We start from the raw sequence: 20,986 nt of genomic DNA, 5'->3' as shown, positions 1-20,986 counted from the left end.
GGTGCTTGGGGGGGGGCACAATGGAAGGGCTTCTGGCCCTACTGCTGGACCTCCTGATGGCACCTGGGTTTTTTTGGCCACTGTTTGTACAAAGTGTTGGCCTGGATGGCCCATTGGCCTGATCCAACATGGCTTCTCTTATGTTCTTATAGTGCAGAGGGCCATCAGTGGCTATTAGCCACAGCGTATTGTTAGAACTCTCTGTTTGGGGCAAGTGATGCTCTTATTCTTGGTGCTTGGGGGCAACAGCAGGAGGGCTTCTAGTGTCCTGGCCCCACTAATTGACCTCCTGATGGTACCTGGGTCTTTTGGCCACTGTGTGACACAGAGTGTTGGCCTGGATGGGTCATTGGCCTGATCCAACATGGCTTCTCTTCTGTTCTTATGGGACACAGAGTGTTGGCCTGGATGGGCCATTGGCCTGATCCAACATGGCTTCTCTTCTGTTCTTATGGGACACAGAGTGTTGGCCTGGATGGGCCATTGGCCTGATCCAACATGGCTTCTTTTCTGTTCTTATGTGACAGGGAGTGTTGGCCTGGATGGGCCATTGGCCTGATCCAACATGGTTTCTTTTCTGTTCTTATGTGACATAGAGTGTTGGACTGGAGGGGCACTGGCCTGATCCAACATGGCTTCTCTTCTGTTCTTATGGGACACAGAGTGTTGGACTGGAGGGGCCACTGGCCTGATCCAACATGGCTTCTCTTCTGTTCTTATGGGACACAGAGTGTTGGCCTGGATGGGCGATTGGCCTGATCCAACATGGCTTCTTTTCTGTTCTTATGTGACAGGGAGTGTTGGCCTGGATGGGCCATTGGCCTGATCCAACATGGCTTCTTTTCTGTTCTTATGTGACATAGAGTGTTGGACTGGAGGGGCCACTGGCCTGATCCAACATGGCTTCTTTTCTGTTCTTATGTGACACAGAGTGTTGGACTCGATGGGCCATTGGCCTGATCCAACATGGCTTCTCTTCTGTTCTTATGGGACACAGAGTGTTGGACTGGATGGGCCATTGGCCTGATCCAACATGGCTTCTTTTCTGTTCTTATGTGACACAGAGTGTTGGCCTGGATGGGCCATTGGCCTGATCCAACATGGCTTCTTTTCTGTTCTTATGTGACGCAGAGTGTTGGCTGGATGGGCCATTGTCCTGATCCAACATGGCTTCTCTCATGTCCTTCTGATGAAACCTCCTTCTTTCCCATCTCCCAGGTGACAGAGCTGGCCCCGCTGGGCTCCCTGCTAGACCGGATGCGCAAGAACCAGGGCCACTTCCTGATCTCCACGCTCTGCCACTATGCCATCCAGATCTCCCGGGGCATGGCCTACTTGGAGTCCAAGCGCTTCATCCACCGCGACCTGGCCGCCCGCAACATCCTCTTGGCCTCCAACGACCTGGTCAAGATCGGGGACTTCGGGCTCATGAGGGCCTTGCCCAAGAACGACGACCACTACGTCATGCAGGAGCACCGCAAGGTGCCTTTCGCCTGGTGAGCAGGCTGAATCCCCCTCCCCCACCTGTAACCTGAAGCCCCGGAGAGCTGCAGCCTATCATTAAAAAAAAAGTAGTACCCCGACCTGGGTCGCCCAGGCAAGCCCAATCTTGTCATATCTCAGAAGCTAAGCAAGATTGACTGTGGTTAGTGCTTGGATGGGAGACTTCCTTAAAATGAAACTTCTGAGCAGTTGGGTTAGAACGGGTAAAAGGAAGTCCTTCTTCACCCAAAGGGTGATTAACGTATGGCAGGGGTGGCCGACGGTAGCTCTCCAGATGTTCTTGGCCTACAACTCCCATCTGCCCCAGCCAGCATGGCCAATGGCTGGGGCGGATGGGAGTTGTAGGCAAAAAACATCTGGAGAGCTACCGTTGGCCATCCCTGACCTATGTAATTCACTGCCACACGGCGTGGTGGCGGCAACAAGCATAGACAGCTTCAAGAGGGGACTGGATAAGCATATGGAGCAGCGGTCCATCAGCGGCTGTTAGCCACAGGGTATAGATGGAACTCTCTGTCTGGGGCAGTGATGCTCTGTCTTGGTGCTTTGGGGGGGCAACAGTGGGAGGGCCTCTAGTGTCTTGGCCCCACTGGAGAACCTCCTGATGGCACCTTGGTGTTGGCCGCTGCGTGACACAGAGTGTTGGACTGGAGGAGCCATTGGCTTGATCCAGCATCACTTCTCTTATGTTCTTATGTGACGCAGAGTGTTGGACTGGATGGGCCATTGGCTTGATCCAACATGGCTTCTCTTATATGACTCAGAGTGTTGGAATGGATGGGCCATTGGCCTGAGCCAACATGGCTTCTCTTATGTTCTTATGTGACACAGAGTGTTGGACTGGAGGGGCCATTGGCCTGATCCAACATGGTTTCTCTTATGTTCTTATGTGACCCAGAGTGTTGGACAGGAGGGGCCACTGGCCTGATCCAACATGGCTTCACTTCTGTTCTTATGTGACACAGAGTGTTGGACTGGAGGGGCCACTGGCCTGATCCAACATGGCTTCTCTTATGTTCTTATGTGACACAGAGTGTCGGACTGGATGGACCACTGGCCTGATCCAACATGGCTTCTCTTATGTTCTTATGTGACACAGAGTGTTGGACTGGAGGGGCCATTGGCCTGATCCAACATGGCTTCTCTTCTGTTCTTATGTGACACAGAGTGTTGGACTGGAGGGGCCACTGGCCTGATCCAACATGGCTTCTCTTATGTTCTTATGTGACACAGAGTGTTGGACTGGATGGGCCATTGGCCTGATCCAACATGGCTTCTCTTATGTTCTTATGTGACACAGAGTGTTGGACTGGAGGGGCCACTGGCCTGATCCAACATGGCTTCTCTTCTGTTCTTATGTGACACAGAGTGTTGGACTGGATGGGCCATTGGCCTGATCCAACATGGCTTCTCTTATGTTCTTATGTGACACAGAGTGTTGGACTGGAGGGGCCATTGGCCTGATCCAACATGGCTTCTCTTCTGTTCTTATGTGACACAGAGTGTTGGACTGGAGGGGCCACTGGCCTGATCCAACAGGGCTTCTCTTATGTTCTTATGTGACACAGAGTGTTGGACTGGAGGGGCCATTGGCCTGATCCAACATGGCTTCTCTTCTGTTCTTATGTGACACAGAGTGTTGGACTGGAGGGGCCATTGGCCTGATCCAACATGGCTTCTCTTCTGTTCTTATGTGACACAGAGTGTTGGACTGGAGGGGCCACTGGCCTGATCCAACATGGCTTCTCTTATGTTCTTATGTGACACAGAGTGTTGGACTGGAGGGGCCACTGGCCTGATCCAGCATGGCTTCTCTTATGTTCTTATGTGACACAGTGTTGGACTGGATGGGCCACTGGCCTGATCCAACATGGCTTCTCTTCTGTTCTTATGTGACACAGAGTGTTGGACTGGAGGGGCCATTGGCCTGATCCAACATGGCTTCTCTTCTGTTCTTATGTGACACAGAGTGTTGGACTGGAGGGGCCACTGGCCTGATCCAACATGGCTTCTCTTATGTTCTTATGTGACACAGAGTGTTGGACTGGAGGGGCCACTGGCCTGATCCAGCATGGCTTCTCTTATGTTCTTATGTGACACAGAGTGTTGGACTGGATGGGCCATTGGCCTGATCCAACAGGGCTTCTCTTATGTTCTTATGAAATACCCAGTTGGGAGAACAGGGGCAGACTTTATTCAGCCAGCTCTTTGAATATCTTCCAGGCCCCCAGTTGAGTGTCGGTCATCAGCAGCGTTCCCTCTAAATTGAGTTAGCGTGAGCCAGCTCACAGATTTTTAGCCTCCAGCTCACACGCTCGGGAAGGATGTCCCCAAAGAGCACACTAATTTCTGCAGGAGCTCACAAGTGTAATGCCAGTCGCTCAGAAATTAGAATTTTTGCTCGCAAGACTCTGCAGCTTAGAGGGTACATTGCCTGGGCCCAGGGCCTGGCAGAAGAGTGTAGGGATATTTTTTCTGATATAGCTTTCTGCAGTATGTGAAGCTGCCTCTAAGGGGCAGCAGGGTATCCATTGTGGCTCCCAAGAACCAGTGACGCTGGGACCTTGGAGGCAGAACAAGAGAACAGTGACACACATCCCTCATGTCTTTATTTTAGTGGTTTTCCACTTCAGTCCACTGCCTCCCACAAAGTACACAACATTATCCTTAAATGCCCCAGGGCTTTTTTTGAGCAGGAACCCACATATGAAGCTGCCTTTTACTGAATCAGACCCTTGGTCCATCAAAGTCAGTCTTGTCTTCTCAGACTGGCAGCAGCTCTCCAGGGTCTCAAGCTGAGGTTTTTCACACCTCTTTGCCTGGACCGTTTTTTGGAGATGCCGGGGATTGAACCTGGGACCTTCTGCTTCCCAAGCAGATGCTCTAACACTGAGCCACCGTCCCTCCCCTAATGCAATTACCTGGATGTTTGGAGTGACACCTGGATGTTTGGAGTGACTGGAATGCAGTTCCATTAACCTCGGCACCAGGGGGTGTGGCCTGATATGCAAATGAGTTCCTGCTGTGCTTTCTCTACCAGAAAAGCCCCGTGTGCACCAATGGTGATGTCAGGGGGTGTGGCCTAATATGCGAACGAGTTCCTGCTGTGCTTTTTCTACCAGAAAAGCCCCGTGTGCATCAATGGTGCTGTCAGTGCTGTTAGCCGCCCTGAGCCTGCTCCGGCGGAGAGGGCGGGATACAAATAAAATGTTGTTGTTGTTGTTGTTGTCAGTGGGTGTGGCCTAATATGCAAATGAGTTCCTGCTGTGCTTTTTCTACCAGAAAAGCCCTGCGTGCACCAATGGTGATGTCACTGGGTGTGGCCTAATATGCAAACGAGTTCCTGCTGTGCTTTTTCTACCAGAAAAGCCCTGTGTGGAACAATGGTGATGTCAGTGGGTGTGGCCTAATATTCAATGAGTTCTTGCTGGGTGTTTTCACAATGGTGATGTCAAGGGGTGTGGCCTAACATGTAAATGAGTTCCTGCGGGGCTTTTCTACCAAAAAAAAGCCGTGAATGGTGGGGTATCAATGAAATAATTAAACCAGGACTTTCTCCCGGGCGGCATTTGGGTTTGGTCTGGTAAATAATCCTTGCGCACCTTTCTCTCTCCCCCTCCCCACCTCCCCAATTCCCCTGATCAGGTGTGCTCCTGAGAGTCTAAAAACCCGCACCTTCTCACACGCCAGCGACACCTGGATGTTTGGAGTGACACTTTGGGAGATGTTCACGTACGGACAGGAGCCCTGGGTTGGCCTGAATGGCAGTCAGGTACAGTTGTAGAAATCTCCCTCCCTCCCTCCTTCCTTCCTTTGTTTCCTCCCTCCCTCCTCCTTCCTTCCTTCCATCATCCCTCCTCCCTCCCTTCCTCCCTCCCTTCTTTTACTTCCTCCCTCCCTCCCTCCCTCCCTTCCTTCCTTCCTTCCTTCCTTCCTTTGCTTACTCCCTCCCTCCCTTCCTTCCTCCCTCCCTTCCTTCCTCCCTCCCTCCCTTCCTTGTTTTCCTCCCTCCTTCCTTCCTTCCTTCCATCCTCCCACCTTCCTCCCTCCCTTCCCCCCTCCCTTCCTTTGCTTCCTCCCTCCCTTGCTTTCCTCCCTCCATTCCTTCCTTCCTCCCTCCCTCCCTCCGTTCCTTTCTTCCTCCTCCCTCCTCCCTCCCTCCCTTCCTTTGCTTCCTCCCTCCCTCCCTTGCTTGCTTTCCTCCCTCCCTCCTTTCCTTGTTTTCCTCCCTCCCTGTTCCTTACTTCTTCCCTCCCTCCTTCCTTCCCACCCTTCCTTGCTTTCCCCCCTTCCTCCGTTCCTTCCTTCCTTCCTCCCTCCCTCCCTTCCTATGCTCCCTTCCTCCCTCCTTCCCTCCCTCCCTTTCTTGCTTTTTCCCTTCCCTTCATTCCGTTCCTTCCTTCCTCCCTCCTCCTTCCTTCCTCCCTCCCTTGCTTTCCTCCCTCCCTTGCTTTCCTCCCTCCCTCCTTCCTCCCTCCCTCCCTCCTTCCTTCCTTCCTTCCTTCCTTCCTTCCTTCCTTCCTTCCTTCCTTCCTTCCTTCCTTCCTTCCTTCCTTCCTTCCTTCCTTCCTTCCTTCCTTCCTTTCTTCTTCCCTCCCTCCCTTCCTTTGCTTTCTCCCTCCCTCCCTCCCTTCCTTTGCTTCCTCCCTCCCTCCCTTTGCTTCCTCCCTCCCTCCCTTGCTTTCCTCCCTCTCTCTGCTCCTTACTTCCTTCCTCCCTCCCTCCCCTCCTTGCTTTCCTACCTCTCTCTGTTCCTTCCTCCCTCCCTCCTTCCTTCCTTCCTTCCTTCCTTCCTTCCTTCCTTCCTTCCTTCCTTCCTTCCTTCCTTCCTTCCTTCCTCCCTCCCTCCCTCCCTCCCTCCCTCCTCCCGCCTTTCTTCCTCTCGTCCTTCCTCCCACCTTTCCTCCCTCCCTCCTTCCTTCCTTGCTTTCTTCCTTGTTTTCCTCCTTCTTTCCTTCCTTCCTTCCTTCCTTCCTCCCTCCCTCCCTTTGCTTCCTCCCTCCCTCCCTTGCTTTCCTCTCTCCCTCCCTTGCTTTCCTCCCTCCCTCCCTCCCTTCCTCCCTCCCTCCCTTTGCTTCCTCCCTCCCTCCCTTGCTTTCCTCCCTCTCTCTGTTCCTTACTTCCTTCCTCCCTCCCTCCCTTCCTTGCTTTCCTACCTCTCTCTGTTCCTTCCCCCCTCCTTCCTTCCTTCCTTCCTTCCTCCCTCCCTCCTCCCGCCTTTCTTCCTCTCGTCCTTCCTCCCACCTTTCCTCCCTCCCTCCCTTTGCTTCCTCCCTCCCTCCCTTGCTTTCCTCCCTCTCTCTGTTCCTTACTCCCTTCCTCCCTTCCTTGCTTTCCTACCTCTCTCTGTTCCTCCCTCCCTCCTTCCTCCCTTCCTTCCTCCCTCCCTCCCTCCCACCCACCTTTCTTCCTCTCGTCCTTCCTCCCTCCTTCCTCCCACCTTTCCTCCCTCCCTCCTTCCTTCCTTGCTTTCCTCCCTCCCTTGTTTCCTACCTCTCTCTGTTCCTTCCTCCCTCCCTCCCTCCTTCCTTCCTTACTTCCTTCCTCCCTTCCTTGCTTTCCTACCTCTCTCTGTTCCTCCCTCCCTCCTTCCTTTCCTTCCTTCCTCCCTCCCTCCCTCCCTCCCTTTGCTTCCTCCCTCCCTCCCTTGCTTTCTTCCCTCTCTCTGTTCCTTACTTCCTCCCTCCCTCCTCCCTCCCTCCCTCCCTCCCTCCCTCCCTTCCTTCCTTCCTTCCTTCCTTCCTTCCTTCCTTCCTTCCTTCCTTCCTTCCTTCCTTCCTTCCTTCCTTCCTTCCTTCCTTCCTTCCTTCCTTCCTTCCTTCCTTCCTTCCTCCCTCCCTCCCTCCCTCCCTCCCTCCCTCCCTCCCTTTGCTCCTGGCCTGGTTAGGGGATCATTCTCGTCCTGCCCTCCTGGGCACTGCTTTCTTTCCCCAGATTTTGCACAAGATCGACAAGGAAGGGGAGCGGCTGACACGGCCAGAGGACTGCCCCCAGGACATCTACAACGTCATGTTGCAGTGCTGGGCACACAAACCGGAAGACCGGCCGACCTTCGTAGCCTTGCGTGACTTCCTCTTGGAGGTACGGGGCCCTGCAGAGCCTTGTCTTCAGATTGGCACAAGCCTTCAGATTGTGCAGCTTCTTGTTTGCAAGGGCCTTCCATCCCTGCAGCTCTACAATTACGGCTGTCCTTTAGCTTGGTGTGGTGGTGAAGTGCACGGACTCTTATCTAGGAGAACGGGGTTTGATTCCCCACTCCTCTACTTGCAGCTGCTGTAATGGCCTTGGGTCAGCCTTGCAGGAGTTGTCCTTGAAAGGGAAGCTTCTGTCAGAGCTCTCAGCTCCACCTACCTCACAGGGTGTCTGTTGTGGGGGAGGAAGGTAAAGGAGACTGTGAGCTGCTTTGAGAGACTGAGATTCAGAGTAAGGAAAGGAACGAAAGGTCCCCTGTGCAAGCATCAGTCATTTCCGACTCTGGGGTGCCGTTGCTTTCACAACGTTTTCACAGCAGACTTTTTACGGGACGGTTTGCCATTGCCTTCCCCAGTCATCTGCACTTTTCCCCCAGCAAGCTGGGTCCTCATTTTACCGACCTCGGAAGGATGGAAGGCTGAGTCAACCTCAAGCCAGCTACCTGAAAACCCAGCTTCCACCGGGGATCAAACTCAGGTCGTGAGCAGAGCTTAGTACTGCAATTCTGCAGCTTTAACAGTCCGTGCCACGTACAATGTACAATTGTGCACTTTACTTTGGTTAAGTTCGCAGACTCTTATCTGGCAGAACCCCATCTGATTCCCCACTCCTTCAATTGCAGCTGCTGGAATGGCCTTGGGTCAGCCAGAGCTCTCGCAGAGCTGTCCCAGAAAGGGCAGCTTGATGTAATTTTCGATTTTAGACAAGCTATGTTGTATGAACCATCCTTGAAAGGGCAGCTTCTGTCAGAGCTCTCTCAGCCCCGCCCGCCTCACAGGGTGTCTGTTGTGTGCGGCGGGGGGTGGGGGATGTAATTTTCGATTTTAGACAAGCTATGTTGTATGAACCATCCTTGAAAGGGCAGCTTCTGTCAGAGCTCTCTCAGCCCCGCCCGCCTCACAGGGTGTCTGTTGTGTGCGGCGGGGGGTGGGGGAGGGAGAGGAGAACTTCTTCTTCTGAAGAAAGGGCAGGACAAGTGTGGTAAATGGAGAAACGACCAGTGCCAACCACTATGCTACACCAGCTCTCAAGCTTCTGCCCCCTTCCCAGTGGAGACAAGCAAACACAAAAGAGGAAGCCATATATATACTGAAAACAAAAGCAAAACCTCATGGCTATCTACTGCAAACACTAATATATTGAAATGTTACTATTCCAGTAACCAAAAGGCAGTACAATGCACACACGGTTGCAATCACGCTCCGACCCGAACAAAACAGTCTCTTTAAAAAGTGCGCGTCTCTTTGCGTTCTTAAAGAGCTAGCGCTCGAATCCTCTTGTTGTCGAATGCGACGTAAACGATGAAGGAATGTTGAAACTGGACGCCGTGTTCCAAAGGTCCCAAAATTGGAAGTCCACAAACAGCAACGGTAAACCGGAAGCGCCAGCACTACAGGTGTGACTCGAACAAGTATTGTGATTGCATCACTTGTCCCAATATTATAGTATTGCCTGAGGAAGCATTCTGGGAAACGGTGAGCTTTTACCAGTCTACCGTTGCCGTTTGTGGATTTCCAGTGTTGGGACCTCTGGAACGTGGTGTCCAGTTTCAACATTCCTTCATCGTTTACATCGCATTCGACAACAAGAGGATTTGAGCGCTAGCTCTTTAAGAACACAAAAGAGACTCGCACTTTTTAAAGAGACTGTTTTGTTCGGGTCAGAGCGCGATTGCAGCCGCGTGTGCGTTGTACTGCCTTTTGGTTATGGGAATAGTAACATTTCACGTTTGACTTCGACGTAGGAGCGTTGGCAGCAGATAGCCGTGAGTTTTTGCTTTCCCCTTCCCAGTGGGGCAGCCCTTCACCATCTCCTCATTGCCCCTCCAGGCTCAGCCCACGGACATGCGAGCCCTGCAGGACTTCGAAGAGCCGGATAAGCTCCTCATCCAGATGAGCGACATCATCACCGTCATCGAGGGCAGGTATCGTGTGGGGAGGGCCGGGCCCGACGTTCGACTGTGCATGCGTGGGGGGGGCCCCCACCTTCCTCCTCTTCCTCTTTTTCCTCCTCCTCAGCTTCTGCTTCATATCTATAGAGAGGTGTGTTGATTAGCCGTCATTTACAGAGCTCAGGGCAGCTGACCATAGAAATAAAATACACCAGAGTGCATAGAAGTACATCTCTCTCTCGGCTTGACTTCGCGAACGAAGATTTAAGAAGGGTGCAGTAGTCCACGTCTGCTGCAGGCTCGCTGGTGGCTGACAAGACCAATGCGGGACAGGCAGGTCCGGCCACAGTGGCTGCAGGGAAAAGTCTGATTTGGGGTTGGTGCTGTAGCAGTGCGATTCTTCTTCAATCTCCTTTTGTCCTCAAGACCAGCTATGCGTGTGTTCTCAAAGGAAGAGACAGCCTGGTGGATGGTGTGCCTCCATGCTTTGCGATCTGAGGCTAGGTCAGACCACTGGTGATGGTTGATGTGACAGGTGCCAAGGGATTTCTTCAAGGAGTCCTTGTACCTCTTCTTTGGTGCCCCTCTATTTCGATGGCCGGTGGAGAGTTCGCCATACAGGGCAATCTTGGGAAGGCGGTGGTTTTCCATCCTAGAAATATGCCCTGCCCAGCACAGCTGCGTCTTCAACAGCAGTGCCTCGATGCTTGTAACCTCCGCCCACTTGAGGACTTCAGTGTTGGTCACAAAGTCACTCCAGTGGATGTTGAGGATGGTGCGAAGGCAGCGCTGATGAAAGCGCTCAAGGAGTACATAACACCATAATTTAGGACTGTATTAATCCGATGTCTTTCAGCTGTCTCCTAAAGATTGAAAGGCAGGAGGCCAGGTGCGCTTCCCTGGGAAGGTTGTTTCAGTATCCTGGGGCTGCCACCGAAAAGACCCTGTCTTGTGTGCCCGCCAGATGAGCTTCCTGGCAAGAGTTAGGACGGGGAGGTCCTCTCCCTGAGGTCTTAATTTCCCAGGCAAGAACAACAACACTTTTAACACATTGAATTCACTAACCTCTGAAGTGGTGGCAGCTACAAGAAGAGACAGCTTAATGAGGGGATTGAAGAAAAATCTGGAGCAGAGGTCCATCAGTGGCTACTAGCCACAAGTTCTAGATGGAACTCTCTGTCTGGGGCAGTGATGCTCTGTATTCTTGGTGGTTGGGGGGGGGGCAACTGTGGGAGGGCTTCTTGAGTTCTGGCCCTGCAGGTGGATCTCCTGATGGCACTTGGGTTTTGGCCACTTTGTGACACAGAGTGTTGGACTGGATGGGCCACTGGCCTGATCCAACAGGGCTTTTCTTATGTTCTTATGTGATGCTCTGTATTCTTGGTGCTTGGTGGGGGGCAAGGGTGGGAGGGCTTCCAGAGTTCTGGTCCCACTGGTGGACCTCTTGATGGCCCCTGGGTTTTGGCTACTTTGTGACATGGGCCATTGGCCTGATCCAATATGGCTTCTCTTATGTTCTTATGTGTGGGGCAGTGATGCTCTGTATTCTTGGTGTTTGGGGGGCAAGGCTGGGAGGGCTTCTGGAGTTCTGGTCCCACTGATGGACCTCCTGATGGTCCCTGGATTTTTGGCCATTGTGTGACACAGAGTGTTGGACTGGAGGGGCCACTAGCCTGACCCAACATGGCTTCTCTTTTGTTCTTGTCTAGGGCAGTGATGCTCTGTATTCTTGGTGTTTGGGGGGCAAGGGTGGGAGGGCTTCTGTAGTTCTGGCCCTGCTGGTGGACCTCCTGATGGCACCTGGGTTTTGGCCACTGTGTAATACAGAGCGCTGGACTGGATGGGCCACTGATCTGATCCAACATGGCTTCTCTTATGGTCTTATCATGTCTGAGGCAGTGATGCTCTGTCTTCTTGGTGCTTGGGGAGGGGGCACAGTGGGAGGGCTTCTGTAGTTCTGGCCCCACTGGTGGACTTCCTGATGGCACCTGGGTTTTAGCCATGGTGTGCTACAGAGTGGGAGACTGGATGGACCACTGGCCTGGTCCAACATGGCTTCTCTTATGTTCTTATCTCTGGGGCAGTGATGCTCTGTCTTCTTGGTGCTTGGAGAGGGGGCACAGTGGGAGGGCTTCTGGAGTTCTGGCCCTGCTGGTGGACCTCCTGATGGCACCTGGGTTTTGGCCACTGTGTAATACAGAGCGCTGGACTGGATCCAGTACGGCTTCGTTTATGTTCTTAAATGGACCTCTTTGTAGATCAGATGGTTCTCTTCTCGCCAGGGCAAGCCATCTGTATTTCCTGCCCTCAGTTCCTTGGAAGGAGTGACTGATTCGATGCAATCCCTTGGTGCCATTTCAGGTTCCTTCTATCAGTCGGGGCACCTGGCGGCACTTCACCTGAGATCTTTCGACCTGCCTCATAGCCAAAGGGGCCTCGATAGAGGTCAAGCCCCTGCCTGAGCTGATTTCTGGTTGGGAGCTGCCTTTCTCTTTTCCGGGGCTCTCCCCACTCTGACTCACTTCCTGCCCTGGCTCATGTGCCCGTAAAGAGCTCCCAGCAGTGGAGACTCGTTTCCCCCACCCCAGGGGCCGCTCCCTGCCACCCACGCTTATCTGATTGGCACGCCGGCAAGGGAGACGGCCTCGTGTGTCTGGGGATTTCTTTCTTAACCCCAGAGGAAGGGAGGCTGTCTGCTAACGGGTAGGCAGAAGGGATACCCCAAGGGTGTCTCGTCCAGCCCCGACACCGTCCAGGCTGCTACCTGGAAAGGCATTTCCGACACGCACCTGGCCAGCCTTTCCCCCCGAAAGAAATTCCTCAGCGTTGGGCCGCTGAACTTTTTAATGTAATCTATTGGATTCGTTTAATGTCCTGCCTTTCTCATTGGGAGTGCTGTGTACAATTCTGGTCACCGCACCTCAGCAAAGATATTAATAGCCTCGGAAGAAGTGCAGAAAAGAGCAACTAGAATGATTCAAGGGTTGGAACACTTTCCCTATGAAGAAAGGTTAAAACGCTCGGGGCTCTTGAGCTCGGAGAAACGTCAACTGAGGGGTGACACGAGAGAGGTTGACAAGATTGTGCACGGGATGGAGAAAGTAGAGAAAGAAGTCCTTTTCTCCCTTTCTCACAATACGAGAACTCGTGGGCACTCAATGAAATGGCTGAGCAGTCGGGTTAGAACGGATAAAAGGAGAGGTGATAGGATCACCGTCTTCAAGTATTCGAAGGGCTGTCCTATAGAGGAGGATGTGGAATTGCTTTCTGTGGCCCTGGAAGGTAGGACCAGAACCAGTGGGTTGAAATTAAATCAAAAGAGTTTTCGGCTCAACATTAGGAAGAACTTCCTGGTCGTTAGAGCGGTGCCTCAGTGGAACAGGCTTCCTCGGGAGGTGGTGGGCTCTCCTTCCTTGGAGGTTTTTAAGCAGAGGCTAGATGACCATCTGACAGCGATGAAGATCCTGTGAATTTAGGGGGAGGTATCTCTGAGTTTCCTGCATTGTGCAGGGGGTTGGACTAGATGACCCTGGAGGTCCCTTCCAACTCTATGATTCTAAGTCCTTCTTCACCCAAAGGGTGATTAACACATGGGATTCACTGCCACAGGAGGTGGCGGTGGCTACAAGCACAACCAGCTTCAAGAGGATATTGGATAAGCATCTGGAGCAGAGGTCCATCAGTGGCTATTAGCCACAATTTATCATTGGAACTCTCTGTCTGGGGCAGGGATGCTCTGTATTCTGGGTGCTTGGGGAGGGGGGCACAGGGCTCCTCTGATGTTCTTATGAAGGCCTCAGCCTCTCTGCCCTGTTGTTGGCCCTCCAAAGGAACTGGTTGGCCTCTGTGTGAGGCAGGATGTTGGGCTAGATGGACCCTCACTGGTCTGATCCAGCAAAGCTCCTCTTGCATTCTTGGTAAAATTAGGAGTCTGACATGTTGTGTCCAGCCTGTTACATGTTAAGAACATAAGAGAAGCCATGTTGGATCAGGCCAATGGCCCATCCAGACCAACATTCTGTGTCACTCCGTGGCCAAAACCCAAGTGCCATTAGGAGGTCCACCAACAGGTCCAGAACTCCAGAAGCCCTCCCACTCTTGCCCCCCAAGCACCAGGAATACAGAGCATCACTGCCCCAGACAGAGTGCTAATAGCTGCTGATGGACCTCGGCTCCATAGAGCCAGTTTGGTGTAGTGGTTAAGTGTGCGGACTCTTATCTGGGAGAGCCGGGTTTGATTCCCCACTCCTCCACTTGCACCTGCTGGAATGGCCTTGTGTCAGCCAGAGCTCTGGCAGAGGTTGTCCTTGAAAGGGCAGCTGCTGTAAGAGCTCTCTTAGCCTCATCCACCTCACAGGGTGTCTGTTGTGGGGGAGGAAGGTAAAGGAGATTGTAGGCCACTCTGAGGCTCTTCGGAGTGGAGGGTGGGATATAAATCCAATATCTTCATCTACCTCACAGGGTGTCTGTTGTGGGGGAGGAAGGGAAAGGAGATTGTGAGCCGCTCTGAGACTCTTTGGAGTGGAGGGCGGGATATAAATCCAATGTCTTCATCAACCTCACAGGGTGTCTGTTGTGGGGGAGGAAGGGAAAGGAGATTGTGAGCCGCTCTGAGACTCTTCGGAGTGGAGGGCGGGATGTAAATCCAATATCATAGGTTTATCCCATTCCTTGGAGCTGTCTATGCTTTTAGCTGCCACCACTTCCTGCGGCAGTTAATTCCATGGGTTAATTACTCTTTGAGAGCCCGTTTGGTGTAGTGGTCAAGTGTGCAGACTCTTATCTGGGAGAGCCGGGTTTGATTCCCCACTCCTCCACTTGCACCCTCTGGAATGGCCTTGTCAGCCATGGCTCTCGCAAAGGTTGTCCCTGAAAGGGCAGCTTCTGTCAGAGCTCTCTCAGCCCCGCCCACCTCACAGGGTGTCTGTTGTGGGGAAAGAAGATGAAGGAGATTGTAAGCCGCTCTGAATCTCTGAGATTCAGAGTGAGGGGTGGGATATAAATCCAATATCATCATCATCATCATTTTCATTATCAATGAAATGACATCTTAAGGTAGAATATAGAGATCATTCCAATAAAACATTAGGGGTTGTATCTGTTTTAGCAAGGGACCAAGAGTATTCTCTGCTGGAATAGTGAAGATGCAAAAAGCGGCCTCTAGTAATCTCTGGCATTCATTCTAGCAAGTTTGGTGTAGTGGTTAAGTGTGTGAACTCTTCTCTGGGAGAACCAGGTTTGATTCCCCACTCCTCCACTTGCACCTGCTGAGATGGCCTTGGGTCAGCCATAGCTCTGGCAGAGGTTGTCCTTGAAAGGGCAGCTGCTGGGAGAGCTCTGTCAGCCCCACCCACCTCACAGGGTGTCTGTTGTGGGGAAAGAAGATAAAGGAGATTGTAAGCCACTCTGAGTCTCTGATTCAGAGAGAAAGGCATAGAGACGTAAAATTTTCAGAAGTTTTGAAGCTCGGAAAAAAATCCGGGTTTTTTTTTTTCTGGGGTTTTTTTTCAAGAAAAAAAGGGAAATTTTTGGAAAAATTGAAAAAAAAAGTTACATTAGCACTTATTTTTTCTTTTCTAAATTGAAAGTAATTCTGTTACTTTAGGAAACATTAAATATGACTACGGACAATTTTACTTGGCATGAAATTATCACAACTAGCATATTAAAAATATAGTGTATCCAAACAATTATTACAAACAGAGTTTACGTTTAAAATAATATTTATTTGTAATTGTAACAAATGGAGCAACGCTCTCCCGAACTGTTTACTAGTTTATGTGGAAGAGACAAAAAAACTCCACAAAACAATTTTTAAAAATCCAGAAGTAACCATTATTCATATTTCCCCTCCACAGTATTAAATAAAAATAAAAAACTCATTCTCATAAAAAGAATTGAAGAGGGGGGAAGTGTATAGAAGGGAGTGTAGGACTAAGTTGCAGTGAATGGGCATGACCTAGGATTTGCTTGTCCTCAGTGCACAGAAATTAGAATAATCTGATACCATACATATTTTTTAGAAGAAGAAGATGAAGGTATTGGATTTATATCCCGCCCTCCACTCCGAAGAGTCTCAGAGCGGCTCACAATCTCCTTTACCTTCCTCCCCCACAGCAGACACCCTGTGAGGTGGGTGGGGCTGGAGAGGGCTCTCACAGCAGCTGCCCTTTCAAGGACAACCTCTGCCAGAGCTATGGCTGACCCAAGGCCATTCCAGCAGCTGCAAGTGGAGGAGTGGGGAATCAAACCCGGTTCTCCCAGATAAGAGTCCGCACACTCAACCACTACACCAAACTGGCTCTCCAATGATTTGGAAAATATTTGAACACCTTGTCTTAAAATATTTTATTCACCCTGTTAAAATAAAACATTGCATAATCAGTTTTTTCCCTTTTCTTTTTTTCAATTATTCCGGAAAAAAACAAAAGAAGGCTTCAGGAAAAAAACGGGGGGGGGGGGGGGGGGGATGTGGGTTTTTTTCCCAAATTTTTCCGGGTTTTTTCTGGGCCTTCCCATCTCTAGAAGGGCGGGGTTATAAATCTGCAGTCTTCTTTTTCTCCTTTGGGTGAAGAATTGCTTCCCTTTGTCTGTTCTAAGCCTCCTGCTCATCAATTTCATTGACTGCCCACGAGTCCTTGAATTGTGAGAAAAGGAGGGAAAGATTTTTTCCCCCCTCAACCTCCTCTACCCCATGGATAATCTTATAAATTTCACCAAGCAGCTACGCCTTCCCGTCCTTCCCTTTTGGCAGCCTTCCCTCTGCACAGCACCTCTCTCTTAGTCACCCCCAGAGCCGTAAATCAGGGCCGTCCCTGCAGGGACTGTGTTTGTGTGTGTGTGTGTGTTTTCCCCTTCCATCTTCAGCTCAGCAGGGATTGCCGGGTTGGGGCCGGGCGCTCTTAATTGCAGGGAGGTGGTTTGTAACCGGAGTCCAGGACGAGGGTGCAGTCGAGTGCCAAGCCCTCTGTGTCCGCACCCCCACCCATATGACATCATCACCGCCCCACTGAGCGACGGAGCAGAGCGAGGACGGCTTCGGCTCCCTCCGCATCAGCTGCCTCTCTCGGAGAGGTGCTGGAGGAGCCGGTGGCAGACCTGCTCGGTTTCTCTCCGCTGATGACCTGAAGATCCAGCCAGGAATTTCTCAGGAGAGCCCACAGAGGTGATCACTTGTCCTTGATGGGTTTGGGCAGTCGTTGAGTTGAGGGCAAGGTGCAGGGTGAGAAGCAAAGCCGGGAGGGATCGGATTGACCAGGGAAGTTCGCTCTGCTGGATACCGGGGTGCTCAGACCGCTTACAGTTGACTTACAGCAGGGGTGGCCAACGGTAGCTCTCCAGATTTTTTTTGCCTACAAGTCCCATCAGCCCCAGCCATAGGCCATGCTGGCTGGGGCTGATGGGAGTTGTAGGCAAAAAAAACATCTGGAGAGCTACCGTTGGCCGCCCCTGACTTACAGATTGCAAAGGGCAACTAGAATGATTCAAGGGTTGGAACACTTTCCATACGAAGAAAGCGCTCGGGGCTCTTTAGCTTGGAGAAACGTCGACTGAGGGGCGACGTGAGAGAGGTTGACAAGATTATGCACGGGATAGAGAAGGTAGAGAGAGACGTCCTCTTCTCCCTTTCTCACAATACGAGAACGCGTGGGCATTCCATGAAAATGCTGAGCGGTTGGGTTACAATGGATAAAAGGAAATCCTTCTTCACCCAAAGGGTGATTAACACGTGGAATTCACTGCCGCAGTGAATGGCAGTGGCTACAAGCATAGACAGTTTCAAGAGGGGATTGAATAAACATCTGGAGCAGAGGTCCATCAGTGGCTATTAGCCACAGTGTATTGTTGGAACTCTCTCTCTGGGGTAGTGATGCTCTGTATTCTGGGTGCTGGGGGGGGCAACAGCGGGAGGGCTTCTAGTGTCCTGGCCCCACTGATGGACCTCCTGATGGACCTGGGTTTTTTGACCACTGTGTGACACAGAGTGTTGGACTGGATGGGCCACTGGCCTGATCCAACATGGTTTCTCTTATGTTCTTATGTGACACAGAGTGTTGGACTGGATGGGCCACTGGCCTGATCCAACATGGTTTCTCTTATGTTCTTATGTGACACAGAGTGTTGGACTGGATGGGCCACTGGCCTGATCCAACATGGTTTCTCTTATGTTCTTATGTGATACAGAGTGTTGGACTGGATGGGCCATTGGCCTGATCCAACATGGTTTCTCTTATGTTCTTATGTCTGGGGCAGTGATGCTCTGTATTCTTGGTGCTGCGGGGGGGGGGGGTCACAGTGGGAGGGCTTCTAGTGTCCTGGACCCACTGATGGACCTCCTGATGGACCTGGTTTTTTTGACCACTGTGTGACACAGAGTGTTGGACTGGATGGGCCACTGGCCTGATCCAGCATGGCTTCTCTTATGACCCATGAAGAGTGCATCTTGAAAGCAGCAGCTCTGGGTTCAAATGCTGATGTGCTGTTTTCTCAGTCATCTTGGCCTTTTTGTGTGTGTGTGTGAGTGTTAAGCACCGTCAAGTCTCTTCGGTCTTATGATGACCCTGTCCTTCGAAACATCACAATGTTTTTTGCCTTCTTCTGGGAATACAGCAGGGTTCACAGGGGGAATGGGGGTAGGTAGGAGGTAGTTGTACGTCCCCTGCATTGTGCAGGGGTTGGACTAGACGACCTCTTAAGTGTTTCCCAGCTCCGTACTTATATGTTGTTGCAGATGGTGGGCCCTTGAGGCTTCCTGGATTGAGTCAGTCTGTCTCCTGTTGGGTCTTCCACATTTCCTATTGCTTTCCATTCTTCTTACTATCATTGTCTTTTTCAGGGAGTCTTGTTTTCTCCCGATATCACCAAAAGTACAATAGCCTCAGTTTTAGCTTCTACGGAGTTCTGGCTTGATTTGATCTCGAACCCCCTAATTTGTCCTTCGGGCAATTCGTGGGATCCGTAAAACTGTCCTCAAACTTCGCCTTGGAAAGTCTTGCGTTCTCAAGGCCGGAGGGCCGCAAACTTTTCACCTGCATGGCCTCTTGCGGTCCCCTCCCAGTCCTAGCAAGCACACGTTGGAACGAACGCTCCGTTTGCAAAGTGGCAGAAGAGATTTCCATGCCGTAGAGCAGGGGTGGCCAACGGTAGCTCTCCAATGTTTTTTTGCCTACAACTCCCATCAGCCCCAGCCATTGGCCATGCTGGCTGGGGCTGATGGGAGTTGTAGGCAAAAAAACATCTGGAGAGCTACCGTTGGACACCCCTGCTGTAGAGATTATGCCTTACTGGTGCCTCCCCTTCCCTTAAGCGATGTGCTCCATCCTCTGTTTAATTTAGCGGCTTTTTATCAGATCTTCTGGATGACCACAGAAAGAGCCAGTTTGGTGTAGTGGTTAAGTGTGCGGACTCTTATCTGGAAGAACTGGGTTTGATTCCCCACTCCTCCACTTGCACCTGCTAGCATGGCCTTGGGTCAGCCATAGCTCTGGCAGAGGTTGTCCTTGAAAGGGCAGCTTCTGGGAGAGCTCTCTCAGCCCCACTCACCTCACAGAGTGTCGGTCTCCTGAGAGCCAGTTTGGTGCAGTGGTTAAGTGTGCGGACTCTTATCTGGGAGAACGGGGTTTGATTCCCCACTCCTCCCCTTGCACCTGCTGGAATGCCCTTGGGTTAGCCATAGTTCTGGCAGAGGTTGTCCTTGAAAGGGCAGCTGCTGTGAGAGCCCTCTCAGCCCCACCCACCTCACAGGGTGTCTGTCTCCTGAGAGCCAGTTTGGTGCAGTGGTTAAGTGTGCGGACTCTTATCTGGGAGAACCGGGTTTGATTTCCCCACTCCTCCCCTTGCACCTGCTGGAATGCCCTTGGGTTAGCCATAGTTCTGGCAGAGGTTGTCCTTGAAAGGGCAGCTTCTGGGAGAGCTCTCTCAGCCCCACTCACCTCACAGAGTGTCGGTCTCCTGAGAGCCAGTTTGGTGCAGTGGTTAAGTGTGCGGACTCTTATCTGGGAGAACCGGGTTTGATTTCCCCACTCCTCCCCTTGCACCTGCTGGAATGCCCTTGGGTTAGCCATAGTTCTGGCAGAGGTTGTCCTTGAAAGGGCAGCTGCTGTGAGAGCCCTCTCAGCCCCACCCACCTCACAGGGTGTCTGGTGTGGGAGGGGGGAAGGTAAAGGAGATTATGAGCCACTCTGAGACTCTTCGGAGTGGAGGGCCGGATATAAATCCAATATCTTCTTATTATTATTCTGGGGTCATTTCATAGAAAAAGAGGTGCCTGAGCTCATTAGCACAACTCATGTGCATATGCCACATACCCCTGATGTCACTGGAAGGGGGACTGAACTATATCAGCTCAGCATCTACCTTAAGATGCTGGAGAGCCAGTTTGGTGTAGTGGTTAAGTGTGTGGACTCTTATCTGGGAGAACGGGGTTTGATTCCCCACTCCTCCATTTGCAGCTGCTAGCATGGCCTTGGGTAAGCTATAGCTCCAGCAGAGGTTGGCCTTGAAAGGGCAGCTGCTGTGAGAGCCCTCTCCAGCACCACCCACCTCACAGGGTGTCTGTTGTGGGGGAGGAAGGGAAAGGAGATTGTGAGCCGCTCTGAGACTCTTCGGAGTGGAGGGCGGGATATAAATCCAATATCTTCTTCTTCATCTTCTTCCTGAATCATAATTGTCATAATAAAACCTTACCCCGGTCATGCTTTTAAAATTACTTTCTCCTACATGGCCACGGTGGCATGAGGAAGATTTCCATCTGATATGTTTGGGTTACTCTCCCATTTTTTTTGTGGGGAAAAATATTAGAACGTTTGTCATAGAATCATAGAGTTGGAAGGGACCTCCAGGGTCATCTGGTCCAACCCCCTGCACAATGCAGGAAACTCACAAAGGAAAAGGAAAGGAAAGGTTCCCTGTGCAAGCACCAGTCGTTTCCGACTCTGGGGTGACCTTGCTTTCACAACGTTTTCACAGCAGACCTTTTTACAGGGTGGTTTGCCAATGCCTTCCCCAGACATCTACACTTCCCCCCCCCTCCAGCAAGCTCATTTTACCGACCTCGGAAGGATGGAAGGCTGAGTCAACCTTGGGCCGGCTACCTGAATCCAGCTTCCGCTGGGATAGAACTCAGGTCGTGAGCAGAGAGTTCAGATCACAGTACTGCAGTACTGCTGCTTTACCGCTCTGCACCACAGGGCTCTTACTAAGTGCAAGGAAAAGGAAAGGAAAAGGTCCCCTGTGCAAGCACCAGTCGTTTCCGACTCTGGGGTGATGTTGCTTTCACAACGTTTTTACAGCAGACCTTTTTACGGGGTGGTTTGCCATGGCCTTCCCCAGTCATCTACGCTTTCCCCCCAGCAAGCTGGGGACTCTTTTGACCGACCTCGGAAGGGCAGAAGGCTGAGT

General features: G+C 51.7%; 1 protein-coding gene across 1 annotated transcript in view; it reads left to right on the top strand.

Moving 5' to 3' along the window:
- TNK2 (tyrosine kinase non receptor 2) overlaps positions 1 to 20,986 on the top strand; it is a 110,361-nt gene that overhangs the window by 51,100 nt on the left and 38,275 nt on the right. The window contains 4 exon segments of the mRNA XM_060242846.1: positions 1,219 to 1,496; positions 5,149 to 5,275; positions 7,438 to 7,584; positions 9,525 to 9,619. Coding sequence (XP_060098829.1) covers positions 1,219 to 1,496; positions 5,149 to 5,275; positions 7,438 to 7,584; positions 9,525 to 9,619 — 647 coding nt within the window.

This window comes from Heteronotia binoei, chromosome 6 (genome assembly GCF_032191835.1).
Source record: "Heteronotia binoei isolate CCM8104 ecotype False Entrance Well chromosome 6, APGP_CSIRO_Hbin_v1, whole genome shotgun sequence".
Taxonomy (NCBI): domain Eukaryota; kingdom Metazoa; phylum Chordata; class Lepidosauria; order Squamata; family Gekkonidae; genus Heteronotia; species Heteronotia binoei.
This window is presented reverse-complemented; position numbering and strand designations above follow the sequence as displayed.